The sequence below is a fragment of the Phalacrocorax aristotelis genome, chromosome 2 (assembly GCF_949628215.1).
Source record: "Phalacrocorax aristotelis chromosome 2, bGulAri2.1, whole genome shotgun sequence".
Lineage (NCBI taxonomy): Eukaryota > Metazoa > Chordata > Aves > Suliformes > Phalacrocoracidae > Phalacrocorax > Phalacrocorax aristotelis.
Window position 1 is genome coordinate 91,023,880 of NC_134277.1, and position 19,585 is coordinate 91,043,464.

Consider the following 19,585-nt stretch of genomic DNA (forward strand, 5'->3'; position numbering starts at 1 on the left):
AAGTCCTCTCTTGTAAAAAGGTGTTCTCATTCCCTGGATAATGCTATTCATAATTTTTCCCTGTACCTCCACTTTGAGGTTATCTTTCCTAGGCATGAGTGACCACACTATTATGTAATATTCTAGAGGTCGTGATGCTGGGATCTTGCAAATAACTCAGATGAAGCATCCAAAGTTGATACTTTTCTTCTTTCTGTATCACTCTTGTCTTCCTTCTCCTTCCTTCCTGCACTACTACCAACTGATTCCTTCAAGTTAAAGGCAGAATTTCTTATCAGTCTTAGTGCAAAGACTTTACACTGCTAAATCTCATCCCTGTTGGGTTTTTTTAATTTTATTTTTTAGTACCTTTACAACTGTTGAATACTTCTTGTGTTCTGGTTGCTGTGACTCTAGCATAAAAATAGCCATCTATAGATATTTTAAGTCAAGCAGCAAATGAACGATACAGTACATACTTGTATGTCTGCTGAAGTCATGACATATTTTCTGTGGTGTGCTATAGGCTTTGGTCTTTCCCACAGTGTAAATCCCAGATGCTAGAAGTTATGCTGGGATTGTTTTAAACAAAATGAGGAGTTAAAGTTTGGGTATTTCAGAAGAAATAAACATTGACTGAAAAGCTGGACTGTCTTCTAAAAAAATTTTTGTTGACTGCAGATGCAGCTTAATCATATTAGCATAATCCCTCCTGTACTGTTCAGCTTTGGTTGACATAACAGATATTATAGTGATTTTTAACAAGAAGGTATATGTACTCTATATGTATGAACATGTATTAATGATGCAGTGTCAGCCAGTAAGTTTAACATGTCTCAAGGACACTCTGATAAATATAAAGAATAGCCACTCTTCTTACTCTATGTTTTACTCAGCCTAACTAGTGGCTTAGTTGTGACTTACGCGTCACAGTAAATGTGATGACTCCTGTTGTGGTCATTTCATTCTTCCCTGGTACTGTGGATGTAATTGTCATTTATCTGTATGCCTTAATGCATTTTTTTCCTTTTAAAATTTTATTTTTCTTTTCACGGTACACTTGTGCAGCATTTCTGATCTAGAATAAAGGTAAAAATAGATCAGTTACATGAAAAAGTTAAGCTATGTGCCAGAAGCAGGTGTGCTTGAAAGAATAATCAACAATTTCCTTGTGTGCTACTTTAAAATTGATTTCCTTTAAAAATATAATGGTCTCTTAAATAAACTGCATTTTTCATCTTTTAGTTGAGAGCAGAAGTGTTTTATAGTGCAACAGCTTAAGCACTTTTGTCCAAAATGCTCTATCTTTGATACTTACTGAATAACAAATTACAGCTGAAGCTGAAGGAAAAGAACATTAGGATAGAAATGTAGGCATAACTGACAGCTACTTTAAAGGCTGCATTTGAACATCATACAACTTCAGTATTCTGAGTGTCTTACTCATTTCTTAGCGTCTTACTCATTTCTTAGCAGCTATAAGCAAACAAAACAATTTTTGCTTTAATTTACAACAGAGTAACAGCACTCTAAATCATGTCTCTTTCCTGAGATCTTTCCAAGGACGGACTTGTCTTGCATTTCCAGTATTGTACTTCAGAGCAAAACTTAGAACAGTGATTTTGGTATATGCATGAAAGGAAAAAAGATAGTGTGATTAAGACTATCAACAGGGTGCTGAAAAGTATAGTGTGATCTTGAATACTTACAATCGTTATTTGAAACCCAAACATTAAGTCATTTAGCCTTTATCTTCCTGTAAACTGAGGATAACATCAATACTTCACAGCAGGATTTGGAAGTTTGTTTCTTAAGGTAAAAGACTATCATTCTGAGATGAAAAAAGTTCATCTGTAGAGTACAAAATACTGAATTTAAAAGTGACTTTTATGGTTCGTAATCTAAACTTCTGTTTAATGCAATGAAGAAGTGAATTCACAGATTTTTGTCTAGTTACTCTTGCATTGAGCTCACTTAAAACAATTATATATACACATATTAATACTATATAAAAATATTTATATATACAACTATATATACACTCTCTATATATACTTATCATCATGCAATGGTATATGTTGATAGCTATGCTCCTGTAGTCCTATACTGTTTGCCTGGCAGATATGTCTTGCACTATGTTGAATGGAAAATAGATTTCCTTTACATGACATTCATGCTCATCAAATTACCTGGCCATTTTTTCAGTCTGGCTAGGCATACCTGACTCGTTTTAAAAAGTATAACTGCTCCATTTTGGATGGGTGTCATTTGACTTGCCAGAGCGGAGGGTGCCTTCCCTCCTCCTTTAAAGATTTGCATTGAAAATGATGTATTCATGGACATCCTGTCATATCATCATTGTGCTGTGAAGTAACTATGCACTTCTGTTTGATGGCTACTACTCTACTAACTGATAACCTGATTTAGGTAATAACAATGCTAACATGATCTCTGGCAAATTTCAGTTCTCAGATATCACTGGCACAAATATTAGTTCCAGTTCAAGGATTAATGCTTTTTCTCTTCTTTTTTTTTTTTTTTTTTCCTCTCTTTTTGCTCACTCTGTCTTCCTTTTTTGTTTTTTTTTTTCTTTCTATGAAAGCCTCTAAGAAAAGCTGATTGATCAGCATCCATGCTTTAAGCTTCAAATATTTGGTTTTAATTCCATCTCTATGTAAGAGGCTTGTTAAGATGCATGGTTTTACAGTCTTTCAGAAATCAGGATTATAGGCTTTCTGGAACAGTGAAAGTAAATATATGCAACTGATATATGAAAAAATGGATCATATCTGCCCATTACATGGCAGTAGCTATGTGTACATCAGGAATCATAAGGTAATCTGATAAAGAAGAAATATCCCAGATTTGTCCTTTTTTCTCAGTTGGTCAAGAGGGTTGTTTGCATAGCTGAAATTTAAGGAATGACTTGGGTTTTTTTCTAGTATGATAACTGCTTTTTTTTTTGGTGAGGCCAAAACATAACTTATTTATGATAATTTTGTTTCTTTAAACTTTCAGGTATGCAACTTTACCGTGGATGTATCTTGTATCCAGGTTCTTCTCAAGTTCAGATGTAGCTTTTATTTCTTACATCTCCCTAAATTTTTTGTTTGGCCTGTGTACCATGCTGGTGACTCTCTTACCTCGTTTGTTATCTATAATTTCCAAAGTACAGGTCAGTACAAAACCTTTGCGTTATGTTACTCATGAGTGAGATGTATGCACACACATGCATGAGTGTATATGTTGGTGTGTATATATATATACGTATGTTTATACATATGCACAGATAGGATTCTTTTCCAGCAGAAAACTTGTGTTTCAAACATTCATGCTTTTTTTGTCTTACTGTATACTGTATTGCTTGTTACCATCTTGAATTTTAACTTTTTTTATAACAACAAAAAAAAATTACACTGTAATAAAGGAAAAAGTGTGTTAATTGAAATCTTGACATTTTCCAGACCATTAAGTTGTAATTGGCACATAATGGGAGCTGTTCTGGTCCATTGAATAGATTATATGCATTGTAAGATGTGTTTGAATAATACTGACATAAGAGATTAGCTGCATATTCCTAGGATCTGTAATGCACTGTATGAACACTAATATGCTTTCTCACTCCATGTATGTAATTTTCATTAGTCATAATGTTAATTAAGCATCTTGATAGAAAGGAGATCCAGAATGTGTATGACAATCTATGCATGTACCAGGTCAAAAACTTGATGTTTGAAGTCAAATCTGGATTACATGTCACTCAAGTTTGGAGGCAGATTTGGTGTTAACTTGGGTTTAAGTTGGTGACTTACTTAGAATTAATAGCATTCAAATAGTAAAAATTTAAGAAAATAGAATGGCCATATCTTTTTTGTTACTGTCTGTGAACTTCAACTAAAATTAGAATCCCATAGTCCTAGGCACTCTAAAATACAGTGAGAAGAACCCTGCCCCAAAATAGTTCACAACATGCTCTTCTGAAATCAGTTCATTTTGAGTGACATTGGATTGCTGATCCAGCTTTGTAAGTGTGCTTAATATGCTGTTGGAGAAAACTAATTTTTTACCTTTTTTTTTTCCTTCCCCCCTCCTCTCGCTGAGCCAATACAGAGATTTCAGAACATCTACAATATTCTTAAATGGGCATTCATCATATTCCCACAATTCTGCTTAGGCCAGGGTTTAATAGAACTTTCATACAATCAGATCAAGTTTGACCTGACCAGCAACTTTGGAATAGATTCATACGTGAGCCCCTTTGAGATGAATTTCCTGGGCTGGATTTTTGTCGAAATGGCCCTGCAGGGAACACTACTTCTTCTTTTACGGCTTTTTCTTCATTGGGATCTCCTCCAGAAACCAAGGTGTGTTACCATTTGTACTCTTCCATAGTGGACACTGAATTACTTTTTAAACAAAGAAAATGGTGGATTCCTTTGAACACCTGATGATAAATGCTTCTGATAACATGGTGTACCTGAATTAGTGGAAACTGCAGAATAAATACAAGTAGATGCTGTTTCTCTTGATCTGATGCTGAGACTCGATCACCAAACATTAACGGATTGCAACCACAGAAATAAACCAGAGTTATCCAGAAAAAAGCAATGTCCAATTTGTCATGTGTCATTTGTTATTGTCATATGTTTTAGGGGTCAGTGTTCGATTAAGAGCATGGTCAGCCCTTCAGATGATGTTGATGTAGAAATGGAGCGACAGCGACTCTTTGGTGGAAGAACTGGTAATGACGTCCTCCTTCTGTACAATCTCAGGAAGTGTTATGGAGGTTTCAGTAAGAAGAACACAGCTGTGAAAAGCATAAGCTTGGGAATACCAAGGGGAGAGGTAAAGAGGTCCTTTTTTTCCCTTTCAGAAAACAACTTTTCATTCTGAGCAATTGTTCAGACATACTCAGGATGTCTACAGTCAAAGATCTGTAGACAGCAGCAGAACAATTTCAATTGTAGTAATTTCTGAAAATCAAGAACTGGATAAAAGCAGAAGTTCTGGTGGTGTTTAAGAAGCAACTGTTCACTTATTTTTTCGGTTACAAATTCACCACAGTCTTAATTCTTTCTTCTTCCTTATCTTTACCAAGTTGCTGCTTTACAGGCTAACTAAAAAGCAAGTAGGTAGCATAGCAGTTCAATGTCCAAAGAGAAAGCAAAGAATATCTAGCTAAATTGTAAACTGTGGACTGAATCCTGAATTTGTCACCGAGGCCAACTTGTAGTTCCCATGCTGCAATCATCACAGTGTATTTTAATATAGCATAATATATTATACTATTTTAAGAAACTAAAATTTAGCACTGAATATGGTAATCCTAAAGATTTCAGAATAGCATGTTGTTTATTTGTTTGGTTTGGTTTGGTTTTTTCATGATTTTGATGCTTTTGGTAATTGCAGAAATTAATTTCAAAAATACTGATAAGGAAAAGAATTCTTTGTTGCTAATAGGATATTGGAAAACATGAGAAACTAGTGCATGGCAGCACAGGTCCAGTGACGTCCTGCGAGTTACAGAGAAGTTGTTGGGTAACTGGGGTAACCAAGAGGATGTTATTGCTGATTAAAGCCTATTTATGAATAAGAAAGTTAATGAAACAAGTATTTTAAAAGTTATGAAGTGCTGTAAGTAGATTTAATACGAAGCTTGTCCAAGCTTCAGCACATGTTCATTTCAGCTAGGAGCATGAAATAATTGTTCAAAGTCAGTCTGTGTCTTGGCTGTTCAGTGTTCGTTTACTTGCACAGAGTGAAGCAGCTCATGAGAAACTGAGAAATATTGACTCTACAGACAGGTAGTCAGGGCTCTCAAAAAGGACTTGAGATCCTCAGGTTCAAATCCAGCATTTACTAATAATATGGATAAATAATGCTTTTAGTTACTGGGCAGGATTTTAAGTGGAGGGCTAGAATCCTAAATAATTGACTTTTAGGAATTAGGGGGTAGTCAAAGTATTATATATATGGGGTTTTTTTTTAACTTATATTCCACGGGAAAGGGAATTTGCACATACATTTTATCTATATACAGTATCTTACAGAAATATGTTATGAAATATGCAAAGGGAGAAACTCTTGAAGAATTAATATTACTTATTTCTTTCAGCATAGCAGGTTGATTGCTTTTGCTCTTTTTTTTTTTTTTTTTTTTGATTGATCTCTGTTAGTGTTTTGGACTCCTGGGAACAAATGGAGCTGGGAAAAGCACAACATTTAAGATGCTGACTGGAGATATCATCCCATCTGCAGGACGTGCTGTTATCAGGACTCCTACAGGGTAAATAACACATGGTTTGATCAGAATAGTGCTAATTGATAATGCCAATGATCGAAGACTCAGCAGGTCTTCAGTCTTTTATAGGGTACTCTAAGGACCTGTTTTGTTCCCTTTTAAATGTATATTGCTTTATTGCTGTTAAGTCTCTGCAGGAAAGCATTTTAGCATTATTTAATTCCATCTGACAGGTCTGTTAAATGAGAATAAACTTGTCTGGTAGCAAACGAGTAGGATCTAGGAAGCCTTAACATACAGCCTTTTAAAACTGTAACAAAAATCATAGCACACAGTATGACTAGATGCATGGACGTGTATCCCCCACACCAGTGCTGCACTGAAAGGTTGTCAGGTTTAGGCTGATGAGCAGTGCTTCAAGTGGATAATTTTACAATGCTTGCTGACACTTGTGTCCTTCAGAGTCATTAATTAATTACTTGATCAATATGCTATGTAATTAGGATAGGAGGTAGTGTTGGTGATATTGAGGCTAACTTTGATGGAGTGATAAGTGAATAATGGACTTTTTGGGTTAGATGCAACCAACATTTAGTGGTTTTCCCAGAGAAATTGGAGGGGAAGTTATTTTTTTAGTCAAAGTAATACGTATATGTGTATATATAAATATATCCTGGGATAGTTAACAATTTCAAAACTTCTCTTTTCCTGAATGATGTCTATTTCAAAATATGTGTTTTGGAGAAGGACAGGTGAAACGTTTAATTCAGAAAATTCTTAAAGGGAGCATTTTGTAATTTCCAAAATGACGTTACATTTCTTTGTTTTAGAAATTAAATACTTTCATAGGTCAGTATTTGCTCACTTCTTTACAAAGATAATCATCAGCAGATTTAACTTCAAAAATGTAAGTAGTTTTAGTCATTGCAGCATTCAGTTTTCTGGAAAGTTTATGCTTCTTTTGAAATGGACACCATCACCACTACCAAACAAGATTTTACTTAAGTGTGTTTTGTTTATTTTTTCATTATTCTTCATAACAACTTTTTTCCCCCAAGATATTAAATGTAAAAATAATTCAATAACTGTGTTTTATAAATCCAACAGGAAAGCATACTTTAAGGTGCAATATTATTTACCATACACTAAAGTATAGGCAATAAAATTGGACACATTTAGGAGGCTTGAAAGGAAGCATTTAAGTGTTCAAAATACCCTTGACAACATTAATTATCACCCTGTGTTATGGTGGTGCCAATCCAGGTTATGGATTTTTATGGGTTTGAAGTGGCTGAAGTGAGTGTAAAACCCATATTCCCAAGTATTCAAAACTTAACACTGACTTGAGAAGGCAACATTAAGCAAGAGCTGCAGTTACACAGTAGCTAAACTTGGGGAAACAAACAACTTCAAGGCTGGAAGAAGAGATTTATGTCATTCCTGACTTTGTTCCTTGCTTCACATTTTGGCAACTGCTGTTAAGCAGATCAAGGTCCACTGTGTTGCTCTAGTACTGAAAAATCACTAGGGGCCAAATTCATTGACTCTTCCACATGTAAGATTATAACCACAACAGGTCTGGAGGACCCTTCCTCAACAGTTGAAGAATGACTAAAGTTACTCATCCAAAGCAGAAAGACTTTTTCTGAATAGAATTGATTTATGATTTTAAAACAAAAAAAAGATGAAGAGTGTACTCTATGAACCAGTTAAGTTGATATTTTCTGTAGGCTAGTGAGAAGATACAAAGATGGTTATGATACAATTTTACGTTATGCTAACTTGATTCAGAACCAGGTATAGCCATTTCCTTTCTGAGCAGCAATCATGTTTATCCCCAGGATGAGAACTGAGGCAGCTATCAAGTTCCCACACAGTGAAATAAATTAAAATTAAAAAAATATATTTTGTAACAGTTAATTTATTTGTGAGTGTCCAGAACATGTTCCTGTTCCAGCTGTCTCTAAACTGTCTTTGTTAGTTACAACTTCAGTGAATAGATATTAAACCCTAAATGAGTTTCCCTGAGTCCCAGATCTTCAACTACCACCTTGAAGTCAGTATTTAGAAGCAAAACCAACAAGGAACTTCAGAGTGATGGAAGTGTTTCTGTTCTTTTAATTTGCTACATTGTGCAATATGCTCTGTAAGGGATATGTACACTCCACATCAGAAAGATAATTGCAGAGTTCAGAAATCTTTCCCCCCTAAATGTAGATTTATTTGCTGCTGATAAATTAGTGTGTACATCTTAAAACTAAACAAAACGCCATAAACAATAAAAAACCCCACCCCTGTATATAATACATGGACAAGATAGCTCTGTTTGATTTGGGTATCAGATACATGGGGACTTTTAGGTGGATTGATTTGTATTTCCACCTGAGGTAAATGGAGAAAGAGGAATATCATGGCAAGAAGCCTTATCCTTTTCTTACTCAAGTAGTGTGCTCAAAAGCCTGGTATTCCTAGCACAGAGGTAGAGAGGAGAGTCGGCTGAAGAAAACAGATGCTGGTCACAGTTGCAGACCATTTGCTGGTCAGAAGATCTAGACTTCTTTGTTTAAAATCTGTGTCATGAAGCAGCTTCCACAGAGACATTGTCTCTGATAGTGATTCCCAACGAATGCTTTGGGCAGCAGCTTTCATGTAGATCCCATATCTGTTGGGTTTGACTAAGAAGAACACACCTTTTGCCTTCTGTGACCCTGAAAGGACAGGATACTTTAATCTGATGGATCCTTCATGATGTGTCTTCATGACCAAATAATGAAATGAGTATGCAAAATTATTATTATAAATATTGTAGAACCTAACTGATGTAATTCCATGCAGAAAATCTGTAATTCATAACAGTTCCTATTTCCTTGAATAACTGTGCTTGAAAGTTCCTGGTTAAAAAACAACAACAACAGAAACAACAAAACAACAAACACCCCCACCCCCCAAAAAAAGCCAGCCAACCAAAACCCTAAAAAACTACCATCACCCCCAAAACCATATGGACTTTTTCCTGTTTGCTCTTGTAATCATTTCACTGAAGTTAAAATGAAGTCAGAAGTGTCTCTTTGAAGCAGGTGCACTGAAAACAGCCTTGAATTTTACAGGACAGCTTTTGCACCTTTGGACAGCACAGGAGACTAGACATGGAATATGAGCTTTTTCAAAAGCACATGTTGAATTGCAAAGCAGAATTTTGGGAAATTCAACCTAAAACATCTTGGAGGTGCATGGGGTTATATAGGAAGAGCCTTACACATTGATAATCAAGTTTATTCGGGGAACTTCTGCTAGATTCTCCAATAAAATAAGAAAAATATACTTCTAAGCAGCAGCTGCCCTTTTAACAGGACAGAAGTGCAGATTCAGATCTTCAAGTACTTTTGAAATATTTGTTTGCCTCTAGGTTGTTTGTTTGTTGAATGTTTAATAACACAGAAAATTAGCTTAATCCTAAGAACCTGTGAGAAAACTGTTTTAATAAAAAAAAGCTTAGTAAAATGCATAAAACCTAGATGTTATGTAACAGTTTTCAATATCACTGAAATTGATAAGACTGAGTTTATTAAGCAGGAATATTTATTAAATACTAGAGCAAGATTTGTCTCTTCTGCAAATCAAGGTTTCCCGGCATTCTTCTTGATGGGTGCATTCTTTTGGGGAAGGAAAGGCTTCTGATCTGTTTTTATTAAGCTTTTCTCTTTTTGATACACTACAAATGAAATAGGTGTTTTAAATGCAGTATGTGCTTAAACTTTGTATCTTACCATTTACATGGCAAATACACATTTATAGTACACAAGCTGAGCTATCTACCAAAAGCCTGTTTTTTTTAATTTCTGTATCCTTCTGCAGAAAACATTTTTAGGCAACTTCTAACCTTTGCAGTCCCATTCTGCTTGTAAGTGTGATGTGATAAAGATAGTCCAGAAAGAGAAATAATAGGAATCTATCACCAACCACAGCCAATCTTGTGAAGATAGTAGCAAAATGCCATTCACAAGAGATTTTGCCTTTTTTATTAGTGTACCTCATTAACATTGTCATTATCAGTGATGTATCTGTCCAAAGAAAACATAAAAATAATTATCATAAAGAGAATATATCTCTATATTGGGGATATTTGCAACCCCAAGATTAAAGAGTGCCGAGGGAAGAAGCAGCATTGAAACTGTTATGTTGGAAAATGTGGAAATAAGATGCTGATAGTGAAGTACCAGCAGTCCCTCTTGTAAAGGGCACAAATATTAAAAGCAAAAAGGAAAATTACTAGAAAGGAGAGTATTTTAATAAAACTTGCTTACCTGTATTTATAAAGGATGGTGCTATAATACATTAGAAGCTTCTGACTGGCTTTTGAACAACACCCATACAAAGAAGTTGTCAAGCTTAGATATGTATAATAGTGAACTGCATTGTCTGCTTGGCATTTAGAAGGTGGTTTTGTGTTCTCTGTAGCACAGATGTTCCTTTTTAAGAGTATAAATGGACTCAAATTAGATTTTGTTTAGCTTTACTGCCATAACTAGATTGCCATGAGTGAGTGAGCTGGCTAAATGAAACCTAGCGTATAAAACTGTAAACATTTTTGTAGTTACTTTTTCTGTCAAATAGCTTGAAGAAATAAGGTCTGTATTAAATATGTATTAAGAAAAGCTGACACTTAACAAAGTGGTAAAACAAAGGAGAAAGGAGTGAGCTTTCAGTCTTTGAATCTCTTCTGGGCTGGTGTGTCATCAGATGTACATCTGTTCCACTTTTTTTTTTTTTGGCTGTACATTGACCACTCCTTGTTTTCTTCCCCTTTCCATATTTGTCTCTAAACCTTCTTCAGTGACTCTGTGTCATAAAGCTTCTCTCAGGGGAAGATGGCTAAAAACACCTTGGAAAAGAAGGTGTCAAAATCCTTTTAAGTGCCATGTTAAGATCAATGTAAAATAACAAATAATGTGACTAGTGGTTTGTTTGCCTTTTTGGTGCTCTCTGTTTTGCAGTCTTTGTTGTTGTATTTTGCTGAATAGAGTTGACTTTAAGTTCATAGTTAGAGCAAAGCCTCATTTGTAGTGGGGTGCATAGGGAAAGAAACAGCCGGGCATCTTCTTGGTCATAAGTTGCCCCACTGAGGCTTGAAGTGTTTGGCAGTCTTGCTCATGTAATTAATTTATCTCCCATGAATTTGCATCTTCCTTCTGCACAGAATGATCCTCCATGACAACAACTCCCCATCCTATTTGAATTAATTTCAGTCACCCCAGCTGTTGGATTACAAAGTCATAGGACCAAAGAACTACTCTCCAAACAGGGGAAAGTAAAATATATCTTTATAGCTAGAACTTGGACTTTTTTGATAGTTATGATATTCATCTTGATAAATAATTAAAAATGTAATTCAAATAGCTTTACTTGAAAGGCAGAATAAATTTACATCAATATAATGGCTGAGATAGCTGTTGTTACACTGTATATCAGTATAATTAGTTTAATTATAACTAAGCTATAGTTACATTTATTATATTTTAACCTTGATTTTTTATAATGTTAATTGAGCATTAGTATGCACTGAACTGAATGTGCAGTTAAGAGTACAATGGAAAGTCTAACTACTTTTGCAATTTGTAAATTTATATTTCATTTTGACTAATTAATGGAATTTATCTCTCTACAGAAGCCATTGTAAGTACCATATATATCACTGCCTTTATTTTAACTGCATTCAAAAACTGCAGAAAAAGCATTAAAAAGTGAAGCAAAGTGTACAATGGATTAAATATTGAAAATATTTTTCCAAAAGTAGTGATAAGGCTGATATCAAGGGAACTAAGTTGTCTCTGGAGCTTGAAACTGAGGTGTACCTTTGAATGTCAGCCCACAGCTACCTGTAAGCTATGTTGCTGGTAACCACTGTAATAAATAAGAACCAAATCTAGTCTCTGCAATTACAGCCTAGCCTTCTGGAAACTACAGGTCCAGTTCAGGCAGGAGAAGGCAACAGGTTTTGTCCAAGATCATTCTTGCTCATTCCAGCGTTTTGGTTTCTTTTCAGTGCCAGCGAAGGCTTTCTGACTGGCGTGCCCCATGCCACCCCAATGTAGCCTTCAGGGCTGGAATCAGATTTCAGAGGTTTCTTTCAATGCATGAATGAAATGGATTAATGGAAAAAAGTCTTAAGGTGATCAGTAGAGGAACAATTTAGAGTCAAAAATTTTGTTCGCTCACAGTTTAGTTTATTGCCCCCAGTATATTGCAAACCTGGTAGGTTTCTCTCATTGATAGTACAAAACTCTGTAATAGGAACACTCCAAACTTGTGGAAGCCTCCTTGAGGCCCAGGTTTTTTCAGGATAATATGCACCAACTTAGCATAATTATATTCTGTTGACCTTTTCCAAAAAGCGTACTAGAAATAAAATTTTGCAACTTTAAAATTTTGTTTAACACATGAAGTTTTCTGGACGTGTTCTGTTGGTTTTATCTGTTGCAGCTGTTCCACTTTAAAGGAAAAATTAAATAGTAAGCAGAAGTATTGACTGAGCATAACAGTGTAGTCTAAAAACAAAGTCTTTAATAGGAAGGAGAAAACTTATGTTCCATGTTAGTTCTATGTCGTAACTTAATCAAGGTATGTAACCAAACAGAATTTAAAGATAAAGTTTACTCAATGTTTTTATAATGATACAGAAAGTCCTGTATTAGTGTAAAAGTCTGGTTTCCTGCCCATAGTTTTTAGATATTACACTGAAATTAATTGTGTCTACTGTACTATGGACAAAAAGGCTGAGAGGGGTTGGAATCTGTACTTACATGTTCTTTGTCCCTTTACTTATAAAATGGGCTGATTTTTCCTTCCTGTATGTCCTGTTGTTTATATGAATGGCCTAATGAGAAATGCTAATGTGCTGATAATAAAAGGGCAGAAACCAAACATCTGTTTTATTGTAGGTTGAGAAAAAAAATTCAGCATTTTGCTGCATGTTAATATATATTTCAGAAACTATTAAAAATATATTTCCAATTTGATTCTGATAGCATCATATATGAAGGTGTTAAGGAAGAAGATTATAATTATTTTAATGAATGGCATCAGAATTTGAAAACAAAAAAAGGTAAAGGATTTACAACATATCATTTAGTGAAAAGGTTTTCTGGTATCATGCCATCACTACTTGAAACGTTCACTTCATTTAGACCCATGAAAATGAAATCTGAAAGATTAACTGAATTTCAAGGAATTTAACTTCCAGAGATGAGAGCAGTTTTCTGTTGTAAGATATGTAATATAGTTACAAAATATGCTGTGTTTTTCTTTCATCTATTCTCTCAGTATTCAGAAAAAGCTTGGGACCTGGCTAAACAAAACTGAAGGATAATCTCCAGCTTTTTGATTTGGAAATCTACTCAGTGATATTGCTGAGGGAAGAATAGGCATTGTACTATACATACTAAAAAAGTCTCAATAAAAGGCCAGAATCCTCATATGGCTTTTTTTTTTTTTCCTTCTGGTCAGACTGTTTTCTGCTTTGACAGATACAGAGATGGAAAAAAATTAGGTCCATGAGTTCTTTAGTGAATACATTAGAACCTCTTTATTAATGGGGACTGTAAGCATTCAAGGTCAGCACTAATGGATAAAGTTCCAAGATAAGGACCAAACTGAGTAAGAATATTAAATGATCTGTTCTCACTGTACTCTTCCTTTATGAAAGCTAAAGGCTGGTGGGTGGGATATTGTTCATCTAAAGCTGTGTGCTTTACAGAAGGCACAACACAAATAATATCTGTACAATTAGCACTGGGAACACTGATGTGTCTTTATTTCCTGATGCAAACTGAATAACTGTTGTCTAATATAGTCCCACGGAAAGAACATTAGATGTCTGTTATTTTTTGCAGCCATGCATACTTATTTTTTGTTCTTCATGATATGAACCCTTTCCAGACTAGATGTATCTATCCAGGGTTCATGCTGAGTAAATGTCCCTGAAATTACCCCTGAGTGTGATTTGTTCACTTGTGACTAAACTTGGCGTATTACCAAAAGCCCAGTCTCTTGTTTCTCCAAAGACAGCAGCTGCACCAAAAGGAAACCTTGTTACTGTGCCTGAATCTTCCTAGTAAAACAAACCTCTGACAAATCTCTCTGTGTTCAGCAGCATCTAGACAGCATTTACCTGTGGATAGTGTTTCGCTACGATAGAGTTCATTAAATAAGGAATCCACTGCTTCTGACAAGTTATGCAAAAAGATCAACATTAATCAGTCCATATCTTGTGGTAAAGATGACCTTAAAAATAATTTAATTTGATTTAGGTATGGCTGGAAACTTAGCTGGTAAAAATTCTGTATACACTTCATTTAAAATAACCTATAATTGGATTTAAATTAATAAAGAAGTACACTTCTGGTAACCCCTTTCCCCTATCATGCCTTTTCCTTTTTGCTAAGTTTTCGTCTAGAGAGACGTCTGCAAGGAGTTAACTTCTTTGGCACCATCCAAACCTACAAAGATGCTAAAATTTTATGTCTTTGACATTAAGAGCAAAGGGCCATTCAAATAGGTCCCCAGCAAGTTTCACCCTAATCATGATAATTTATCTTTTGATAGCATTAAAAGATATTTTGATGACATGGTTCATTATGTAAAATGCAGAATTTGTGTTTTCTTTTTCTGCCCAGACCCTTGAATCTTGTTAACAAGAGATACATATTTATATTTTCACTAGTGCTGGTATTTGTAGATCCTGCATTTAATACATTTACCTTGTGTCTAAATGATTAATCATATATTTAGTTCTCTTAACTAGAAACATATAAAACCACTAAAGAGAAAACCAATCTGTTATTCAGAACCTTTTAAAAACTTTTTTTTTCTTTCAAAGCTCAGATTTTTTTATTATTAAGTATCTTAATTTTGACAGATCTTTTCTGTACATGTAAATCAGCATCATTCTATGTTGAATTAGATGTTGGAATAAATAGGATAGATTTAGTGTCATTATGGGTAATGAGACACCCTTGCAATCAAGCTTGTTTCTTAGCAATGAATGTAATTTCAAGTAATGCTGTACAGCTATAAAGTGATGGCCAAAGTCTCTTAAATCAGGACCATTTTATATTTTTTCCTGTATTGTCTTTTAACGGCCTAGACTTTAATATTCTGAGTTTTGTTTTACTCTTGTTGTTCAGAGAATGCATGCATGTGAATGTTTGTGCACAGACACACAAGGGATGCACAGCAACATTTTCCCCCCTGCCTGTCTCTGAGCTACTGCTCCTTTAATATTGAACGTGATGCACACAGTATGATTTTGAAATATTTCTCCTTAGAGCAGGGTCTACCAAAGAGATAAAGGAAGTAAACCTGGTAACAATTAATTCTCATAGATCTGTCCTCTTCCAGTGTGTTGGTCTGTTCACCTTGACAAACACACCGTTAGAATAGTGATGCATGGGTGGCAGTGCTAACCTGAAAGGGACGGAAAGCATGCATGGCATGTGGGTGGTACTATGGTAAGTGATCATGGTGAAGAGATTCACATTCATTTTAAACAACATTCAAGTCTTTTGCTTTTTCTTTAAACAGGACTGAATTGGATATACTGTCTGCTAGCTCTGAAGGTATTCTCATTGGTTACTGTCCACAGCAAGATGCCTTGGATGAACTTTTAACAGGTTGGGAGCATCTTTACTATTACTGCACACTGCGTGGAATTCCAGAACAGGATAGCCGTAAGGTAACTATCCAGAACAGATTTGCAGGGGGAGTTGAAGCCAGTTTGGTCTCCACAGTTTATAAAACAATTGTACTTTTTCTACATGACAGAATATCTAATATTTAATCTTAAGAGCTTTAGTAATAAGATTTTTCATTACTACTACTTCATTTAAACAATATGGATTTTTTTTCCTGTGTGCTATGCCAATTCAAAACACGATAATGTTACCAGGGATAGTAAAATAACGCTGACACAAATGAAATCTCAGGCACTGAAATTCTAAAGGGAATGAAATTTATGAATGGTTCAACACCTTCATTATCATACTAAGAGAACTGGGAGGGAACACCATGTGGTTTGAGTCATGCACCTCTGAAAAACTCTTCATTGGAGACGGGTTTAAATTCTGAAGGAATTAAAAATTGTTGAATAATTATATAAATAAAACAAATATCTGGGTGCTGAGATGGCAGCTCTTAGCACTCTGCTAGTAAATGTTTTAAACTTCACAAGATGTTGGCTGCATTCCAGCCTGCTGGGAACAGTCCCTAAAATATTCCAGCTGCCATACCAGGCCTGGGGTTGTCCAAGGAGAAGAGGCCAAATTCATGTCAGAAAATGCTTTAAGAGATTACTAGCGTATATGACAACAATATCTGGGACTGTCACTGAGAGATTTTGAATATACAGATACAGATGTATCTGTGCTGACCAGTAAATACTCTCTTTCAGTAATGAGGCAATCAGTCAGCCAACACCAAAAATTAGGTACCAAATGGATATAGTGTAAAATGTGGGGGTCTTTTTCTGTCTCTGAAGAGGGAAGTTTTTGATATGACCTGGACTTGAGCAGCTCAGTCTCTTGTGCTTAATTGCATCTCTATTGACATGAGAAAACTGGAGTGTGATACAAAATTGGTGTCTGTCATTCCTGCTGTATAGATTGGTCCCATGTCGTGGTTATAGCTGTAGGATTGCCCCTGTAACCTCCAGAATGCTGCCTGTTGTCTTGTTTTTCCTTTTTCCTGAAGCAAAACTGCCCGTAACTGAATTACATTTTTTCCTACTAAAAAATTCTTCCAAGTTTTTGTCCCTTCTCTTGGTCTATATCCTGCCTGCCTGACCTTTTAACTGACTATTTTAACAGTACATTTCTTGCGGGCTGCTTAGAAATCATCATACAGTCTTTTATTTAGATGTTTGCTCTTCATAACTTATTGGTGGTAGTTTTTGCTTCTGAGTACTAGCAGACTACTGAAAACTTGAATATGTTTCCCTTGATCTAAAGGAAATATATTAAGGGATAATTGTTATTGCACTAAACCCCTCAACTATAATTACCTGTTTTCTTCATGAACTGACAGCTCCTTTCTAACAGTTGGGCTAAAAGCCTATCATAACTAGCATCAATTGTCATGGCACTTTAACAGATCCAAAGGTGGCAACAGATTCTGGCATCTCTTCTAGAGCTTTGTAGTTATTCAAAAGGATGCTGTTAAATATCCATACATCTTACATATGTTATTGAATGTTTTTGATCTTAAGTGTAATTTAAAACAGGGACCGAAGTTTGATTGTTTAATTATGCAGCAGGGCACTTAAAATGCTCTAAACATGGCTTTTAAGTTTTCTCCCTTATTCTCATAAGAAAAGACAATATAGTCTTGTAATGCATATGTCCAAATGGTACACCATGTACTATAAATGACACAGTTTTTAAGGCACCCTAAGAAGAATTGAAATTTCAGAAGCACCTGAATGATAGAAGTACATAGTTTTAATTAAATTTTGGGGGGACTCACTTAACTCACTTACTTTGGGTCATAGACACACAGCGTTACTCTCAGCAAGCTCATTCCAGAGTATAGAGTAAAGATACTCCCCATTTGTGAATAGGCCGAAGCACATAAACCCAGGTGGATGGTGGTCCTCTGAGAGAGAAATAGAGTAGGAATGAGCCTATGATGTAGGCTAAGAAGGACTTCCCCACAGTTAAAATAATTGCCTCAGCCTTACTGGAAGAGCTACGTTTATAACTGACTTGAATTTGCTGAGAGAGGTGTCTTTGAGTGAGAGCTGAGTAGGGCTTTTAGTGCTATGCTACCTCTCTGACTCCTGGTGTCACAGACTCGTAGCTATTGTTTTATTTTAGTACTCGCAGGTGTAAGGAAAAGCTGTTCATGTGGCACTGGCAGACACCTTCTTACTGGTAATACCTCATCTGCAGACAACTGGAGATAGTAGCTTTGAGAAGTGTGAACTCGTCCATGCATTGTAATGGGCTCTTAATGCTTTAATCTTACACTCTGGAGAAGGCCTGTCAACACCACGTAGTAGAGGAGAGTGTGTCTCTGTGTGCATGTGCACATGAATCCTACTGCCACTGCTTGATTTGTGACTCCTTCAGGTCATTTGGCCTCTCAGCAGCAACTGTTTTGGAGGATGAGGAGCAGGATCAGGAACTATGTGGAAACTTGAGAACGGAGAGAGATCTGTGGTGTGCATAAGGACCTGGATTTCTTAAGTAAACTGTCCCATGTGGCACTGAGCTTTACTCAGCTGCCTGGGAAATTTCCCAGATTGCGATGAGCAGGATGATATCAACAGATTTCTGTGCTGTGCCTGCAGGGTGTCTCTCTGCATGTGCATATGAAAATGAACGCTACTGCAAATGCTGTCTCCTGTCTGTATTTGTTGAGGAGCCGCAAGGGTAACCTGGCTTCATATATTTTCTCTGTAGGTAACGTGAGAATAGTGCTCTCTCTGAAATAGCTGGCATTCATAAAACCCATTTCAAACACAGAAGTATTTATGAATAATTGGTGTATCCAAGAGCTTCCAATTTATATTCATATCCAGCTATTTTCTGGACAGTTAGTACACAGCTACTCCAATGGCAGTTCCCTAAACTATTTAGGAAATAGTTCCTCAAATTATGTGGTAATTCATGTACAGGTCCTGTTTCAAGTGGATCAAAATAAATTCTGTGCTATTTAGAGATGAGTTTTTACTGTGGTGCACTGGGAGAAGATAAATGTTAATCTGATTATCCTGGACCTTAGATGATCTAGATGTAGTCTTGGATTATTCTTTATAGGCAGTCTTCTGTGCCTTAGTTTCACATTTGTGATATAGAAACTATTCTTCCTTCCAGTTGTCCTAATTTTTTGTCTGCATAGATTGCAGAGCAGACTTTGTTGCCATATGTTTGCAATCAAGGCATCAAAGGGCTCCTGCAAATAATATTTAGCTACCCTCGTTTACCTTCATCAAAAACTGAAATGCAGCTATCTCAGAGGAAAACAAATGTTTTTGTCAGCAGGCCCTTCCGACTGTGTGGCATTGCTGTCAAGTGTTGAACAGCTGCTGTGCTTCAACTCAGAAATGGCTGGTGCCTGGAGAAAGTGTGCATTTTAGTTGCCTATAAAGAAAATAAGGCCTGGGAATGCTTTGGAATAGCAGCTGTATGGAAACGTAAGCTGTTATTTTCTTATTCCCTCCTGCCTGTGATATGGTGCTCCAAGCCTGCCTCTGAAGGTTTACCAGTGAGTGGGTACGATAACATGCACGCACACACACATATATTCTAGAGAGTACATGGGTTTGATGTGGAAAGCACATACATTCACTTTGGTTTTTAATAAATTGGCAAG

General features: G+C 35.9%; 1 protein-coding gene across 1 annotated transcript in view; it reads left to right on the forward strand.

The window, feature by feature from the left end:
- The window catches only part of ABCA13 (ATP binding cassette subfamily A member 13), a 215,383-nt gene that overhangs the window by 161,344 nt on the left and 34,454 nt on the right, over nucleotides 1–19,585 (forward strand). The window contains exons 45-49 of the mRNA XM_075084330.1: nucleotides 2,998–3,154; nucleotides 4,090–4,343; nucleotides 4,632–4,824; nucleotides 6,156–6,265; nucleotides 15,800–15,950. Of these exons, the coding sequence (XP_074940431.1) occupies nucleotides 2,998–3,154; nucleotides 4,090–4,343; nucleotides 4,632–4,824; nucleotides 6,156–6,265; nucleotides 15,800–15,950 (865 nt within the window). The remainder of the gene's footprint in view (nucleotides 1–2,997; nucleotides 3,155–4,089; nucleotides 4,344–4,631; nucleotides 4,825–6,155; nucleotides 6,266–15,799; nucleotides 15,951–19,585) is intronic.